Source organism: Xiphophorus hellerii, chromosome 10 (genome assembly GCF_003331165.1).
Source record: "Xiphophorus hellerii strain 12219 chromosome 10, Xiphophorus_hellerii-4.1, whole genome shotgun sequence".
Lineage (NCBI taxonomy): Eukaryota > Metazoa > Chordata > Actinopteri > Cyprinodontiformes > Poeciliidae > Xiphophorus > Xiphophorus hellerii.
The window spans coordinates 2763551-2777891 of record NC_045681.1 but is presented as its reverse complement, the minus strand read 5'-3'; the positions used below and the strand labels follow the sequence as shown (position 1 = coordinate 2777891).

Sequence of the window (14341 nt, the reverse complement as noted above, 5' to 3'; positions counted from 1 at the left end):
TGTTTGTCTTCAGAGCTGTTTTGACAGGACTGCAGTGGAAATAAAAAAGAAAGGACCTGAGCGCTGTGGCGCACATACCACACCGTGACGTGTCGACTTGAGTCGGTGTGTGTGTTTGCTCGTGTGTGTGTGTGTGTGAGGGGCTTCGTTCTAAAAGCGCATTTATTCAGCTGTATCATGTCAAAGCGTTGACTCATTCGGGGGAAATCTCTGAAACAGAAGCTCCTCCAGTGATTGAAATTTTACCAGGATATCTTCCAGGAGTGCTGACCTCAGAGAGTAAGAGTTGCAAGAATGTAAGTATAGCACTCTGAAAATAAAATATATGCCAGGATTACCCAGTGCAAGAGCTAATTATATCTCACAACCTTTCTTAAGCTCCCAGCATTCCTCCTCATTCATCTCCAAGGTGCCTGACAAACCTGCATCTCCTTCCACCAGCTCGTCTCTCCTACGTCTCAGATTCTGGGTAACCCCTGATGGAGGCGTCCTGGCTCAGACCTCCCCTCCCACACACACACACACACACGCGCACACACGCGCACACACACACACACACGTGTTGATGGCATTATCTGGGAAAAAGCAGCACTTCATCTGCAACAGATGATTTACTCACAGAGGAAAGGGTCACTAGGATTTGATATATTGTGTTCGGACATTTGGCTCTGGATCCTTCCTTCAAAATGATCTGAGGTGCTTCACTTTGTTTGGGCCGATGTGATCCAATGACACCGTGAGAGGTTTGTGCTGCAGTGCCTCTTCATTCAACTTCCTGTCGTTATTGTGTACGCAAAACCACAAACTGCTGCGTTAGCTGAATTTCTATTTTTCACTTAACCTCATGTAGGGAGGTTATTAATCAACTGATGGTCTATTAGCTCAAAATGATCTCCAATCACTCTGCATCTGCTTAGATATTCTTTCAGGGTTGTAGTATGTCCTCCATCCAGCAGAGGGTGCTGTTGGTCATGCTTTAGCGGAGCCAGTTGAAACAGAAACAAAGATGGCAGGGCCATGTCAGAACGTGAAAGTGGAACGGTCCAAACAGAGTCCGCTGTGGGATGCAAGATTCACTTCAGATGTTTGTGCTTTGAAAAAGAAACAAGTTTTCACCTTAATGCAGCTGAATCAAGAAATTGTTAAAATGTGCTGATTTGCGCTCTGGGTGGTTTGTTTCATCCACAGAACAGATCAGATCAGAATTAGCTCTGCAGAAAGGATCGTCAGGGTTGGCATTCCCTCCATCCAGGACTTGTACAGGCAGCTAACATCTCTGCAGACCGCACACATCCTGGACACAAACGGTTTAGACTATAACACTTAACAGTCATAATGCCCAGATCGATACCGTGAGACCTGCATGTATAAAAGATGTATTATGTCTCTGTTGGAGAGTTTTAATTTGAAATTTTAGAAATTAGTTCACAAGTTGTCCTGTTGTGTTGACCGAGTCTTACATAAGCACTGAGTTAAGTCTCCAGTACGTTGAAATTGTTTAGTTGGCTGAATTTGGGGTGTGCAGCAGTGAAAGTAAGTGAAATGTTTGACTGGAATGAAACGATTCAGTCAAACATTCATGTTTTCTGTCATGAATGTTTGACTGAAAACGTTCTAAACGCTGATCCAAACCCGACGTACCTGCGGATCTGCAATATCTGTGTTTACTGCAAGTAAGGAATGTAATGTTCATATTTATTAGTCTGATATTTTGCATGAGTTTTACACTTTTTCAAGCTAAAATTCACACAACACACTCAGTTGGAATGTTGACGGTTACAGATATAACACCTGAATTACCCGGTCCGGACTCGAACCGTCGGTACACCGTTCTGTACCTCACATCATTAAAATGTTCATCTTTCACGCCTCATTTTCATGATTTCAGATCATCCTTCAATGTCTGCTTATCTCTGCTGACTCTGCAGCACTCGTCGCCCATTTGCTTCGCCCTCCAGTCGCGTCTCTCCGCACAGCCCGCCGTACTGGTTGCTGCTTTCCATACTAATGCCGATCAAACATCGCCATCATCAATCCGTGTGCATGTGGAGCAGAAACAAGCCTCTTTGGTGCATCTTTTTTTTTTTTTCATATGCCACACTTCTGTCAAGGTCACCTGACCACTTCTGGTTTAAAAAAAAAAACTATATTAATAACAATTATCAGGATCAGCAAACGATCACATTTGTGCTCTCTGCGCCAGCTGTAGCAGTGTTTGGCTTAGTCTTGTCCTTGGTGCCTGAAAGCAGAGGCTAACGCAGTGGTTGTCATGGTGACAGCGAGCCAGGCAGGACTGTGGTAATACTGTAATGATAAAGCTCTTCTGGATGGTGCCGCAGTAAACACTGCGCCACTAGGGTCCCGTTAAAGAAGAGCGCAGCGCATCGCCGTGCATGTAAAAGAATAAAATAAGTAAAAAGGAGAAGAAGAAGAAGAAGACGTCTGTAGAGCTAATATCAGCTCAGACAATCTCTACTCGGTTGTATCACTTACATTCATCCTTCTCCTGTCTTTCTCGCAGTCTCTGCTCCCTCCCCCCCTAATTTGTGCAGATTTGCAACGATCTCTCTTCCCCTCCATTCCTTCAGACTCGCTATACAATGAATGCATCATTCTCTCTCTCTCTCTCTCTCTCTCTTTCTCTCTCTCTCTCTGTCTCTCTCTCAAAAAAAAGAAAACATTTTTCATTCACTCCTCTCCCTTCTGCTCTTAATTTTGTGTCGCCCATCTTTGCACATCTAATTTGAGAGAGCAGCGGTAGATTCGGGGGTTCGGTGTTGGACCTTGAAGGTCACCCGGATGCAGGTGTCGCGCGTGGCAGAAACGGCGCTGTCGAAAATTGAGCACGCGATTGAATATTCAAAAGCGCCGACATGGCTGTTCTGTCACACACACCTTCACGTCGCGGCGCGGGATGGCGGGAGAAAACAGGCAAAGTGCCGGAGGAGATAAATAAGTGTGAAGTGACAGATTGCTGCTTTTCCTTTTATCGTCTTCCTCCACCTTTCTTCTTTCTCTCCGTCTCCTCCATCCTCTCATTCCTCACCGTCACCTCGGCGCAGTTCTCCTGCAGCTAGCGCGCGCTATCTAGGACCAGCACACACACCTTCTGTGCCCATAGGCTGTGTGTCCACACACACACACACACACACCCACCCGCGCGCACACGCACACACCCACCCACACCCACACGCACACGCACACCCACGCACACACGCACGCACACACACACACTCACACACACGCCCACCCCTGTGTGAAACATGCAGATTTGATGCATTGCTTAAAGAACATTATAACAATGTTCATTCCGTGGGAGATTTCCACGTCATTTGTTGCTACATGGATTCATAAATAGATCTACTGTTCGGATCTACATTGTAATCCACTCTCCCAGCATTAAAGTGCTATTAGATCTAATTACAGAAACAATGATTTTCATCTTTGCCAACATTTGATTGTGGCTTTTTACCCAATGGTGATTAGATTGGCTGCGGTTGGAAAGCGGCGCTCCGATGTCTAAAACTGGAGAATGGAGTCCAGACGTTTCCCAGAGTTTCCGATTGACAGTAATGAAGTAAAAACAAATGTTGTTTCTGTAAAAAACCTTTTATGTTGCCGGGAATCTTCCAAAGCAGGGAGATAGTGGAGCAAAGAAGACTCCAGTCATGTAAAACAGAAAACATGCAGAACCTTTTCTGGAACTTCTGTCTAAGATTTGCCTAATTTCTGTTTACCAAAATGTTCTATTGAACAGAATCGGAACATTTCAGCCTGATTGGTCGATTGGAAACACAAAAATCCAAAAATATTTCAAAAAGAGAAGAAACACTGAACATACTTGTTCACTCTGACAATAACTCAAACTTTTGGTACATCTGATATAAAAGATTGTGGTGCAAAGATAAACTATATTTGATACATGTGGAAAGATGCATTCCTCATTTGTTCTGAAACAACTTGATTGTGTTTTAGTTTGAGATGTTGAGATTTAAAACAAAAATGTTTCATGTTTAAAACTAATTTCAGACTAAATGATAACACCAGTTTTAGCAGACTCTGATTTGTTTTTAAGAATTACAATACAAGAAGAGCGTAAAGCTTCTTTTTCATACCCTGAGTGGTCATTAATTATTTGTAGTAGTAGATGTGTGTTAAGATAAGCATAGAGGCACAATCACAAATGTTTTAGTAGTATTTTAAAGGTAAAATAATTAGAGTTTAAGCTGTCTGCTAATCAGCAATCAGTGTGATTAGCAGGGCTAGCATTGCTTTACATAACTTTGTCTGTTATGGAACATTTTTGACTTTCAGAGAGATGTTGAAAACTCAACAGGATATTAATTTATTGCGCTTCATTCAGCTTTTCTGTTATCTGCTGAGTGTGAGTGTGTTGTGTGAATTTTAGCTTGAAAAGGTGTAAAACTCATGCAAAATATCAGACTAATAAATATGAACATTACATTCCTTACTTGCAGTAAACACAGATATTGCAGAGCAGCAGGTACGTCGGGTTTAGATCAGCGTTTAGAACATTTTCAGTCAAATATTCATGACAGAAAACATGAATGTTTGACTGAATCGTTTCATTCCAGTCAAACATTTCACTTACTTTCGCTGCTGCACACCCAAATTTCAGCCAACTAAACAATTTAAACGTACGTAGAGCTGAAAGTCTTGCTCTCTCTCACTGTCTTGCAGCCTTCATGAACCTTATTTTTGTACATGTTGTAAAACGTAGTTTCCTATGCACCTCACTGACACTGACAATAACTGAATACAACTAATTTTGCTAACATTTCTTGACACATTTTTGCTTTTTATGAAACAAAACCTGTTCAGGAAACATTCCGTTGCCTCACTTTAATTTTCTGGGATGATATGTTGTTGTCATCCATCCGTAGAAAAATAAAAACAGGACATTTGGTAACTTTTCACCAGACATTGGTGTCTTGTGGGTTGTAACCATACACTGTAAAGCATTGACGTTGGTTTAACTTGAAAATGAAAGTCCACCTGTTGCCTTGAAAATGAAATTTAAGTCAACAAGAAAATTATTTTGGTTTTAACTCAGAAATTAAAGTTCATGAAGTTGATTTAACAACCAGAGACAAGTTGTCTAAACATTGTTTTTAAGTTCATTAATCTTGAATTGTGAGTTTTAACTTAATGCTGCAATTTAAACAAAATAATTATTTGACAATATGCAAGAAAAAAAAACTGTCCTCACCCAGTTAAAGAGCCACATTTCTCTATTATTTTAATCACAATATCAAGTTAAAATAACAACTTATTTTACTGTAGAATAATTTAAATTCCTGTTTCAAATCATATGAACCAAATTTCTGATCTGATGATGAATTTTATGAAACATCTCAATGAATTCAGCTCAGAAACATTTAGTGTGATCAGGACATTATCCTCAAGCTTTGCAAACTGTCAGCTGCATTAAAATAAACATTTGCCTTAATAACACAAGAGTCAGATCAATGTAACGCTTCATCTCAGGATACAAAAACACGCCGCTAAGCATTCTGGGAAATAGTTCCCACTCTTTTTCTTCTTTCAGTTTTTTTTAAGTGCTAACCTAAAAACTCTGTTTATTCAACTCTTGGAGGTTTGACAAAATGAATAAAAAGTTAACACAACTTACTGCTGTAAGTTTATCTTTCACAAATTTAAACATTTGGTTAAAAATCTGAAACTCACAAAATTTATTTGACTTAAAGAGTAGAAAATAGTTGACACAACTAACTGCAGCTCAGATGTTTTACAGTGTACAAAACGCTCTAGAATCATCAGAAAGTCATACATGACGAGAAAAGCTTATTCCAAGTTATGCAACTGTTTCCTTTCACATGAATTTCTGCGTTTGAGATGAAGAGATTTCATGGAGCAACATGTCAGATGGGACTCCCAGAACTCCCCGTCCCTCTGCTTGACACAAGTTGCTATTGTGGCTAAGGCCTGTCATTCACTATTAACCTCCAGGCTCCTGATGTGTTTGCTTCTTTTTCCTCACTCTCTCCCTCTTCCTCTTACTATCAACCCTGTCATACTTTTCTGTCCTCTTTTCAAGACACTGTCACTTCCTGTTGAGATCATTGGAATGACGAACTACCTTTTGCCAAGTTTAGTCGCTCTGGATATTTTCTTTACTTTGAATTATGCTGCTTAGTCATGTGGTTCCTCGCGCTCTCGTTTTTTTGGTGCTCTCTCTGTTCTTCATGCATGGATCCACATTTTCGTCCAACCTGTCCACTCCCCACTGTGTGCCCACCTGTGTAACCTACATAGCAGATGCAACATTACAGCAGTTTTACTTCTATTTTCTCATTGCGTCGTCTTGGGGGGGGGGTGTTATTTATACTTTTGCAATGGATCTTACTCTACAGCAAGAAGAAAATGTCTAAAAATAAAAAGTACATTTCCCTCTGCAAAATGTTCTATCCGCTTCAGATTTATCCCATTTTGCAACCACAAACTTTTTATGTATTTTATTGGGATTTATTGGGACAAAACAGAGAGAAGAGGCTAGATGATTTTAAAATTTCCTCACTCTACTGCCTATACCTGCAGAGTAAAAGCGGTGAGAGGCGGATTACACTCTGAAAATGTGTTACAATTAAAAACAGGATAAAAATGCAGCATTTTTATTCTCAGTGAATACTTTGTAGAAGGCAAGTTAAGGCAACTTTATTTATAGACAATTTAAAGGACAAAGAAGTTAAAAACAGCATACAAGAAAAACAGAATAAATGCAAAGTAGATGGTACTTTCTAAATCTGTAATCTAGAACAAACAAAGTTGCTCTGATATTAAAAGTTTAATGCTAAATGTTGATCTAAGGTAATGAGTAGTTTCTCTAGAAAAACTGATACGAGTTTCTTTCTAAGTTTGTTCTAATTCCTGTTCTGGGTTGAGTGAAGTTTATAAACTAAATGTTCCTGTTCTGCGTTGCTGGATACGAATAAGTTCTCCACAATTTATAAACTGGAAGGAGTTTCTCTGGTTAAACTGATAGCATCTCTAAGTATTGGTCTAAAGTAATGAGTACTACACACTTTCTAAAAGTAATAAGCTAAAGAGACAGACAGTGCAGAGAAATGACACATCTGGAAAAATAGGCACATTGAGCAACATTAAGACAGCAAAGCCAGTGAAGGCAGAGACGTGATGTGAACAGAGCTGCGCCCCACGCTGACTAACTGCATCTTGACACCTAAAATAAAATTATTTATGACTGAAACAAAATGTTTGTTTTTGCCAATGTAAATTAAGTCTATTTCTTTTTTTTTTATCATGCTCCTAAATTACAAATAGCTCTAAAATGTTAATGCAAACAACACTTGAAGTTAAGAACTTGTTTGATTTCTATGTTTTTCTCTCATTGGAAAGCTTTGAATCTTTACTTAAAGAATCTGTAAGTTACTCAAAATGCCCCATGTTGTAGTTCATTGTTTTTTCCTGCATGTGCACAGAAAAAAAAAAAAAAAAGGTCTACAATTGTTCCGTACATTAGCTTTTCATTTAAATATATTCACTGGCATGTAGAAAAACAGTTTGGCAATCAGGCATGCGCCATAAAACTGGCCTTTTAACGTGGTCCGTAATGCACAGCTTAGATACAGTAAAATCTTTCCATCAGAGATGAAGAAATATCTTCAGGTGGTGAAAGGTGGTGACCTCACACCACCTTTCACATTAAGAACAAGACAATGAGTTAAGAAACTAATATTTTCAATTCAGGTTGTATACAGGGTGGGCCATAAGTTTCCATCCATAGAAAAAAATCAACATGTTATATTGGACAACCGTTTTTATTTTTGTGGGACTCTGTGCAATCGCTGCAAGTCTTGGACCACTTTATGGTTGATCTGCAACATTTCCAGTTCTCTGAAACTTGCTAATCCGTTTTGCCACAGTGTGTGTGTGTGTGACGCTCGTTCCATGTTTTCTGTTAAAGTTTGGTGCAGCCATGCGACTGCTTCCCAATCCAGCCATCAGTGTAATTTCAATTCTTTGCTCTTTTGTCAAACGCATCTTCTTGGGTATCTGAAATATAAAAGAAATACACATTTTACATTCTCCTATGTATGGAAACTTATGGCCCACCCTGTATATTAAGATGTTGTGTGTGTTAGATGTTGGAAGTGGTCCTCAGAGAAACACTGCTGTAATGTGAAAAGATGTAAAAAAGTTTGACGCATGTTAAAACTTTTTGCGATCTGCTCCAGGTCTGCTCATCTGAGCGCCGCTGCATTCGCAGCAGCCATAAGGAATACCAACAATGACCCAGGAGGATTAAGACAAAGCTCTCCTCATTGGCCTGATTTGTTGGACTGAGACTCTCCTGTGTTCAGCCGGTAGAGGAGCTCGCTGAGCCCACCGGTGCTATCCCGCTTCCCTGGGACAGCGGAGCCGGTGGGGGGAGGAGAAGAAGGGGGTGATAGTGAGCCTCTGCGTGTCTATGTGTGTGTCTTCACGATACAGAGGAGATGAGCACTGCAGCAATCGGAGAAAGTAGGTCAGACACCGACTAGTGAGAAAGATCGAAGAGGAGAGGTAGGGAGGAAAGATGGAGTGGAAATGGGAGGAAGGGAAGAGAGAAGCGGAAAACTGCTGGAGAATGACGATAGATGGATGGAAGTCGAAACAAAATATTGTGGAAAAAATTTAATATGTGATGGACCTGCCATTACTTCATGGAACTTTGCACAGTATAATCTAACAGAACCATCATGGAATTAACAATCTGAAAATAAACATTTTATTTTCCTGATGCTCCAGAAAGGTCACATGTTTACGACATACACTGACATTAAATCAGACTAAACTGTTCCTGCTTGTTTCTGATTGCAAAACGCCGGAAAGATGAAAAAGTTTAGTTTCCTCAAACTCTGAGATTTAATTACATTTCCTTAATATTTAGTAGAACTGACTTTTGGACTGTATGACTTTAGTCAAGTGTAACTGAGTCAGTTTTGTGTGTGTTTTTTTCCACACACACCATTTCATGACACTCTTTAAGCGTGTGTCATGCTTCAGTTGTTGTTACTTCTGAACAATAGCTGTTCAGAAGTAACAGTTGTTGTTACTTCTGAATCGCCACTTGCTTTGTGAAGTGCACCAGTCCCTCCTGCAGCAAATATGAAGCTGCCACCTAGTGATGGGTCCGGCTAAGATGCGTCAAGCCCAGAGACAAAACCCCGTGTCGGTGCGCGTATTGTTTTCAGCAGGTCACGTGACCGATACAGAAACTGTTTCGAAATGACGCTGACGCGCCAAACTGTGTTTCTAAGGAAGCGAATCTGTCAGCAGGATGCATTTGCCAAAATAATTCTCGATTTTTTACGGTACAGCGTCAACATATGGAGCCTCAAGGCAAACGAAAGGTTTCATCCATTTTGATCTTACGTCAGAAAATAAGGTATCGGTTATCACTTTGTAGTTGTTTCATCCGGTTCTTTTCAGTTTCTACATAATCTATCTGAATCCAAATTCAGCTGAAATTGACTCTTAGATTACTTCCAGATTATGTTCTGCAGGTTAAGTGTTGCATATGTTTGACAGAACTGTCCTGTTTAAATAAATCCACCTCCTCAATGCTGAGGCTTTATAGGCATCAGAATGAATCCCAGATACACCTGGATAAACTCAGGTATGCAGCCATTCTACAAACTACTCAGTTGCTTTTTATAAATCATTTCATATAAATGTATTGTTTACTTCATTTTTTCTACAGCAGGAGAAGTTGTGTCAAAAAAGCTTAACAGGCTAAATTTTAAAATGTTGGAAAAACTTATTTTTTTGAGTGAAAATTTGTGAAACTCCCCCCAGTCCACAAGCTTCCTCATTCCAAACACGTTCACCTAAATTTTCACTTTTTGATACATGTTCACATTATTTATTGACTGTATTTAAGAATATCAAATATATTTAGAATTTAACTGAATATATGACATAACACAATATATAATATACAATAAAATGCAATGACTTAAATCTTATTGTATAGACCAGGTCGTCAAATCAGTCTGTCAGCTACGTTGCCTGTAGGGATTTTTAATGTCCAGCAGGTGTCAGTATTCAGTGACACAGTTTCAATACAGTTTTGCTTTGGGTCGAAAGGCTTCATGACGCCTCATTTACCCATCACTACTGTCACCCCTTTACTTTCAGGTAGAGTTGTGTTCTTATGACCAAACACTTCAGTTTCAGTTTCATCAGACTCTAAGACGTGGCTCAGAAAATGAGTTTATGCAGTCTGGCGTTTTCACGTTTCGTTTGGAGTAATGTCTTCTTACTCCACAGCTGCATTTCCATTGACCTTAAAATTATGCAATTTGACATAAATTTGTTTAATGAAAACATGCCAATTTTGAAATAGTATAATTTTTTTTGTTTTAAAGTTCTGGCGCTTGGATGAGGTGAATTGTTTGGTCGTATCCAAATTAGAATATTTCACAGAAGTGCAATGGAAACACATTTTTTGCATCAAACAAGTCATGTGATTCCAGTGACGAATCCATGACAAACTTATGAATTTGTGATTTAATTGCATTTCTTGTTTAATGGAAACAAAGCAGTTTCAAAATTGTGGAATATCAACAAAGCTTTGGAAACGCAGCATTTCATTTGTTTTAGCTCATGTTACAAAACTTAGTTTACTAAGATAAACGCCTTTCTCTCTTCAGCCTCAGGAAGCGACTTCTGGTGTTGATACGCATTCGTCTTTGGGAGACAAAATATAGTAATATTAATGCAATTAGCCTTTTAAATTAGAAATTTTAATAAACTAATAAAAAGTCTCTAAAGAAATGTTTTAGAGACTATGACACTATTCTGGCAGTTAACAAATATAAATATCTTTAAATATTTATATTTAACAAATACAAGTATATTTTATATTTTTAAAAATCTACGTATTTTTAAATATTTTTATTGAAAAAGATTTCTATTTAAAAATATTTATATCGAAAAATATTAACATTTTAAAATATTGATATTAATAGGAATTTAAATATTTTTTTAGATATTTATGTTTAAACAATATAAATATCTTAAAATATTTATATCCAAATATATATAAATATAATTAAAAAAAATATTTACATTTAAATATAAATATTTCAATTTATGTTTAAATATTTGGGAATTGTAACCGACTTAAAAGTTTTGTTTTATTTAACGACAGAAGGTTACGCGTCATTTTACCCAGTTTATATAAATATCTGGTTTTAACTGCGTTTCTCAGCTAATCTCCTCAGTAAAAGCTGAGGCTTAGTATTTTAAATCTTCTGCTTTGTCTGTCTGTGTCATAAAGGCACAAGGGGAAATATGTGTAGGCCTTCATCCAATTTCCAATTCAAAGAAACTAGAGAAAACAAAGTGAGACCTTTGAGGGAAAAATAAGTGAAAGTGGCTTGCTCCGTTTGTTCGATATAAGGTCTCTTCTTGTATTTTCCTCTTCATATTACATAAGTGCATAATGTTGAAAATTCATGCAACACACGCAAAACACACTTAGGCTTCCCATATATATATGGGCTCCACTCAAGTATGAATTACCTCTCTGTTCTGCTCCTCAGGCCAAGCTTGTTTTATTTTATTATTTATCTGAAAAAGCACAAAGTATACAGCGTCTATAAATACTCAGGGCTTGAGGGAATGAACCGCAGTCCGGAAAAAGCCTGAACACATGCAAAAACTCGGAAGATCGCAGTTAGGAAAACAATTGTTTTTTTGTGTTGGGATTTTGTTTTTTACATTTTTTATCTTGAATGCAATATTTTCCAAAAGGACATTCAAAAAAATGATGATTAGACCTGGAGCGGTATGACACTCACTTCCTTAATGACGTTGAGTAAAAAAATAGAGACAACAGCTTCACAGTAACTATTCAATTACTTCTTTAAAAATACATTTTAGTAGGTTTGAACATTTTTAAATGTTGGTGTGTTGTGTTTCAGTTGTTGGACTGGCTCTCAAAAACATTCTTCATTTGGTTATTTTTGTATCAAATTAAAGAAAAACAGATACGTACAACAAATTAAAGCAACTAAAAATGCACTGGTTGCAAAATGTCACAAACAAGTACCATGTATGAAAAATTACAACTGGGTATAATAACATTAAAAAAGTTAAAAGATAAAATTATAACAATAAATTTATGACATTACGGGAATAAAGTTATAGTAACACACAAATAAACTTGCACAACAATAAAGCCATAAAATTATGAGAATGAAGTCGTAAGAGAATAAAGTCAAAATAAGGAGAGAAAAGTTGTGTAATGAGAATCAAGTCATAATAATATGACTATTATAATTCATCATATTTTTTTTAGTGTGGCTTTAATACTTTGTTGTAAAAAATAAATGTTTAATAAGACAAAACATTTCTAGCAACATTTTCTGTAAAGAAAAAAATGTTTGGGCTCGTTTTATCATCTGATGACCTGCTCATGTTCTGTCTGAATTGCTCTTGACTTGTTTTTTTATTCATGTTTTTCTCAATCTAACTGTCTGACTCTTTCTCCTTCCCCTTGTTGTCTTTCCCAACGTGTCTCCCAAAACTTCCTGTCCTTCCAGTATGTGGCATTCATTTCCCTCTTCTTCATCCTCATCTCCATTTCCACTTTCTGCATGGAGACGCACGAGGCCTTTAACACCATCCTAAACAGGACAGAGAACGTCACAGACGGCAACACAACCCACGAGGAGATAGTGTACGAAGTGGTGACCGACAGCTGGTTGACGTACGTCGAAGGCGTCTGCGTCATTTGGTTTACAATTGAGGTCTTGCTGCGGGTCATCTTCTGTCCAGACAAGTTGGAATTCTTCAAAAGTGCCCTCAACATCATCGACTTTGTCGCCATCCTACCCTTCTACCTGGAGGTGGGCTTGAGCGGTCTGTCCTCCAAAGCTGCCAAGGATGTCCTGGGGTTCCTCCGTGTTGTCCGATTCGTCCGTATCCTCCGAATCTTCAAGCTCACTCGCCACTTTGTGGGTCTCCGCGTCCTCGGCCACACCCTTCGTGCCAGCACCAATGAATTCCTCCTGCTTATCATCTTCTTAGCCCTTGGCGTCCTCATCTTCGCCACTATGATCTACTACGCCGAGCGAATTGGGGCAGACCCAGATGACCCGACAGCCAGCGCCCACACCAACTTCAAGAACATCCCCATTGGGTTTTGGTGGGCCGTGGTGACAATGACCACATTGGGTTACGGTGATATGTACCCGGAGACGTGGTCAGGAATGCTGGTGGGAGCGCTCTGTGCCTTGGCTGGTGTGCTGACCATTGCTATGCCTGTACCTGTCATTGTCAACAACTTCGGCATGTACTACTCTCTGGCTATGGCCAAGCAAAAGCTGCCCAAAAAGAAGAACAAGCATATCCCTCGAGCGCCTCAGCCGGGGTCGCCCAACTACTGCAAGCCAGACGCCCTGGCAATGGCCACTGCATCACCGCAAAGGATCTTGGGAAATGTCTTAGGTGGAGTGATGGGGTCTGGAGGAATAGGGGGTGACTGTCCTCTTGCTCAGGAGGAAATCATAGAGATCAACAGAGGTAAGAACTTTTCTTTTACCTGTTAGCAATCATTTTTGGTCATAGATACAGTTTTGGTAAAATAGTAATTTCCCCCTTACAGATTGATTCAGTAGTTTTATCACCCTTCTAGACTGAACGTGTCGGCGATGTGCAGTACCGTAATTCACACTATGCCCAAAAACTTCCAACGGTTTCTGAAAGGGGAGACGTTGCGCTTTCCAGCCAATATCGGGTTATTACGGTAATTTGACTCCCTCCGTAGCAGGGAGTGAAATTATCTGAGGGGCGAAAATAACTGCTAGATATTGAAAGTTCCAGTTATGCATAAATGAGTAGATATATTTACTCACAGGTAGGCCTGTCACAATAAACAATAAATCAATTAATCACATGATAAATGAAAAGAAACTCAATGATTTTCATTTGCTTGATTTATTGTTTTACCAAAAACTGAATGATAAAAATCTTCAGTCTGGTGCTTTGATCTCGACTATCCGTTTTTCTGAAAGATAATTTTGTTTACAAAGGCTTCATAATTCATTTTATTTGTTTTTCTTAATTTGTTTTGCATATTTTAAATGTCTTCCAGTTTCATTGTTAAATGTTCATTATAATTTAATGTTTATTGATCTTTGAGAATGTGCTCTTGCATTATTATGCCATTATAACTTGAAAATGGTGTCAGAACAACAATATCATCGTTTATCGCAATAAATTCTGGAACAATTTATCGTCCTGCAAAGTTTGTTATTGTGACAGGCCTACTCACAAGACATTTAAAGAA

General features: G+C 38.7%; 1 protein-coding gene across 7 annotated transcripts in view; it reads left to right on the top strand.

Annotated features, from left to right (window-relative positions):
- Positions 1–14341, top strand: part of LOC116727663 (potassium voltage-gated channel subfamily C member 1-like) — a 77852-nt gene that overhangs the window by 26214 nt on the left and 37297 nt on the right. For all 7 annotated transcript variants that reach the window (XM_032575241.1, XM_032575240.1, XM_032575243.1 and 4 more), the window contains exon 3: positions 12594–13575. In XM_032575241.1, the coding sequence (XP_032431132.1) occupies positions 12594–13575 (982 nt within the window). The remainder of the gene's footprint in view (positions 1–12593; positions 13576–14341) is intronic.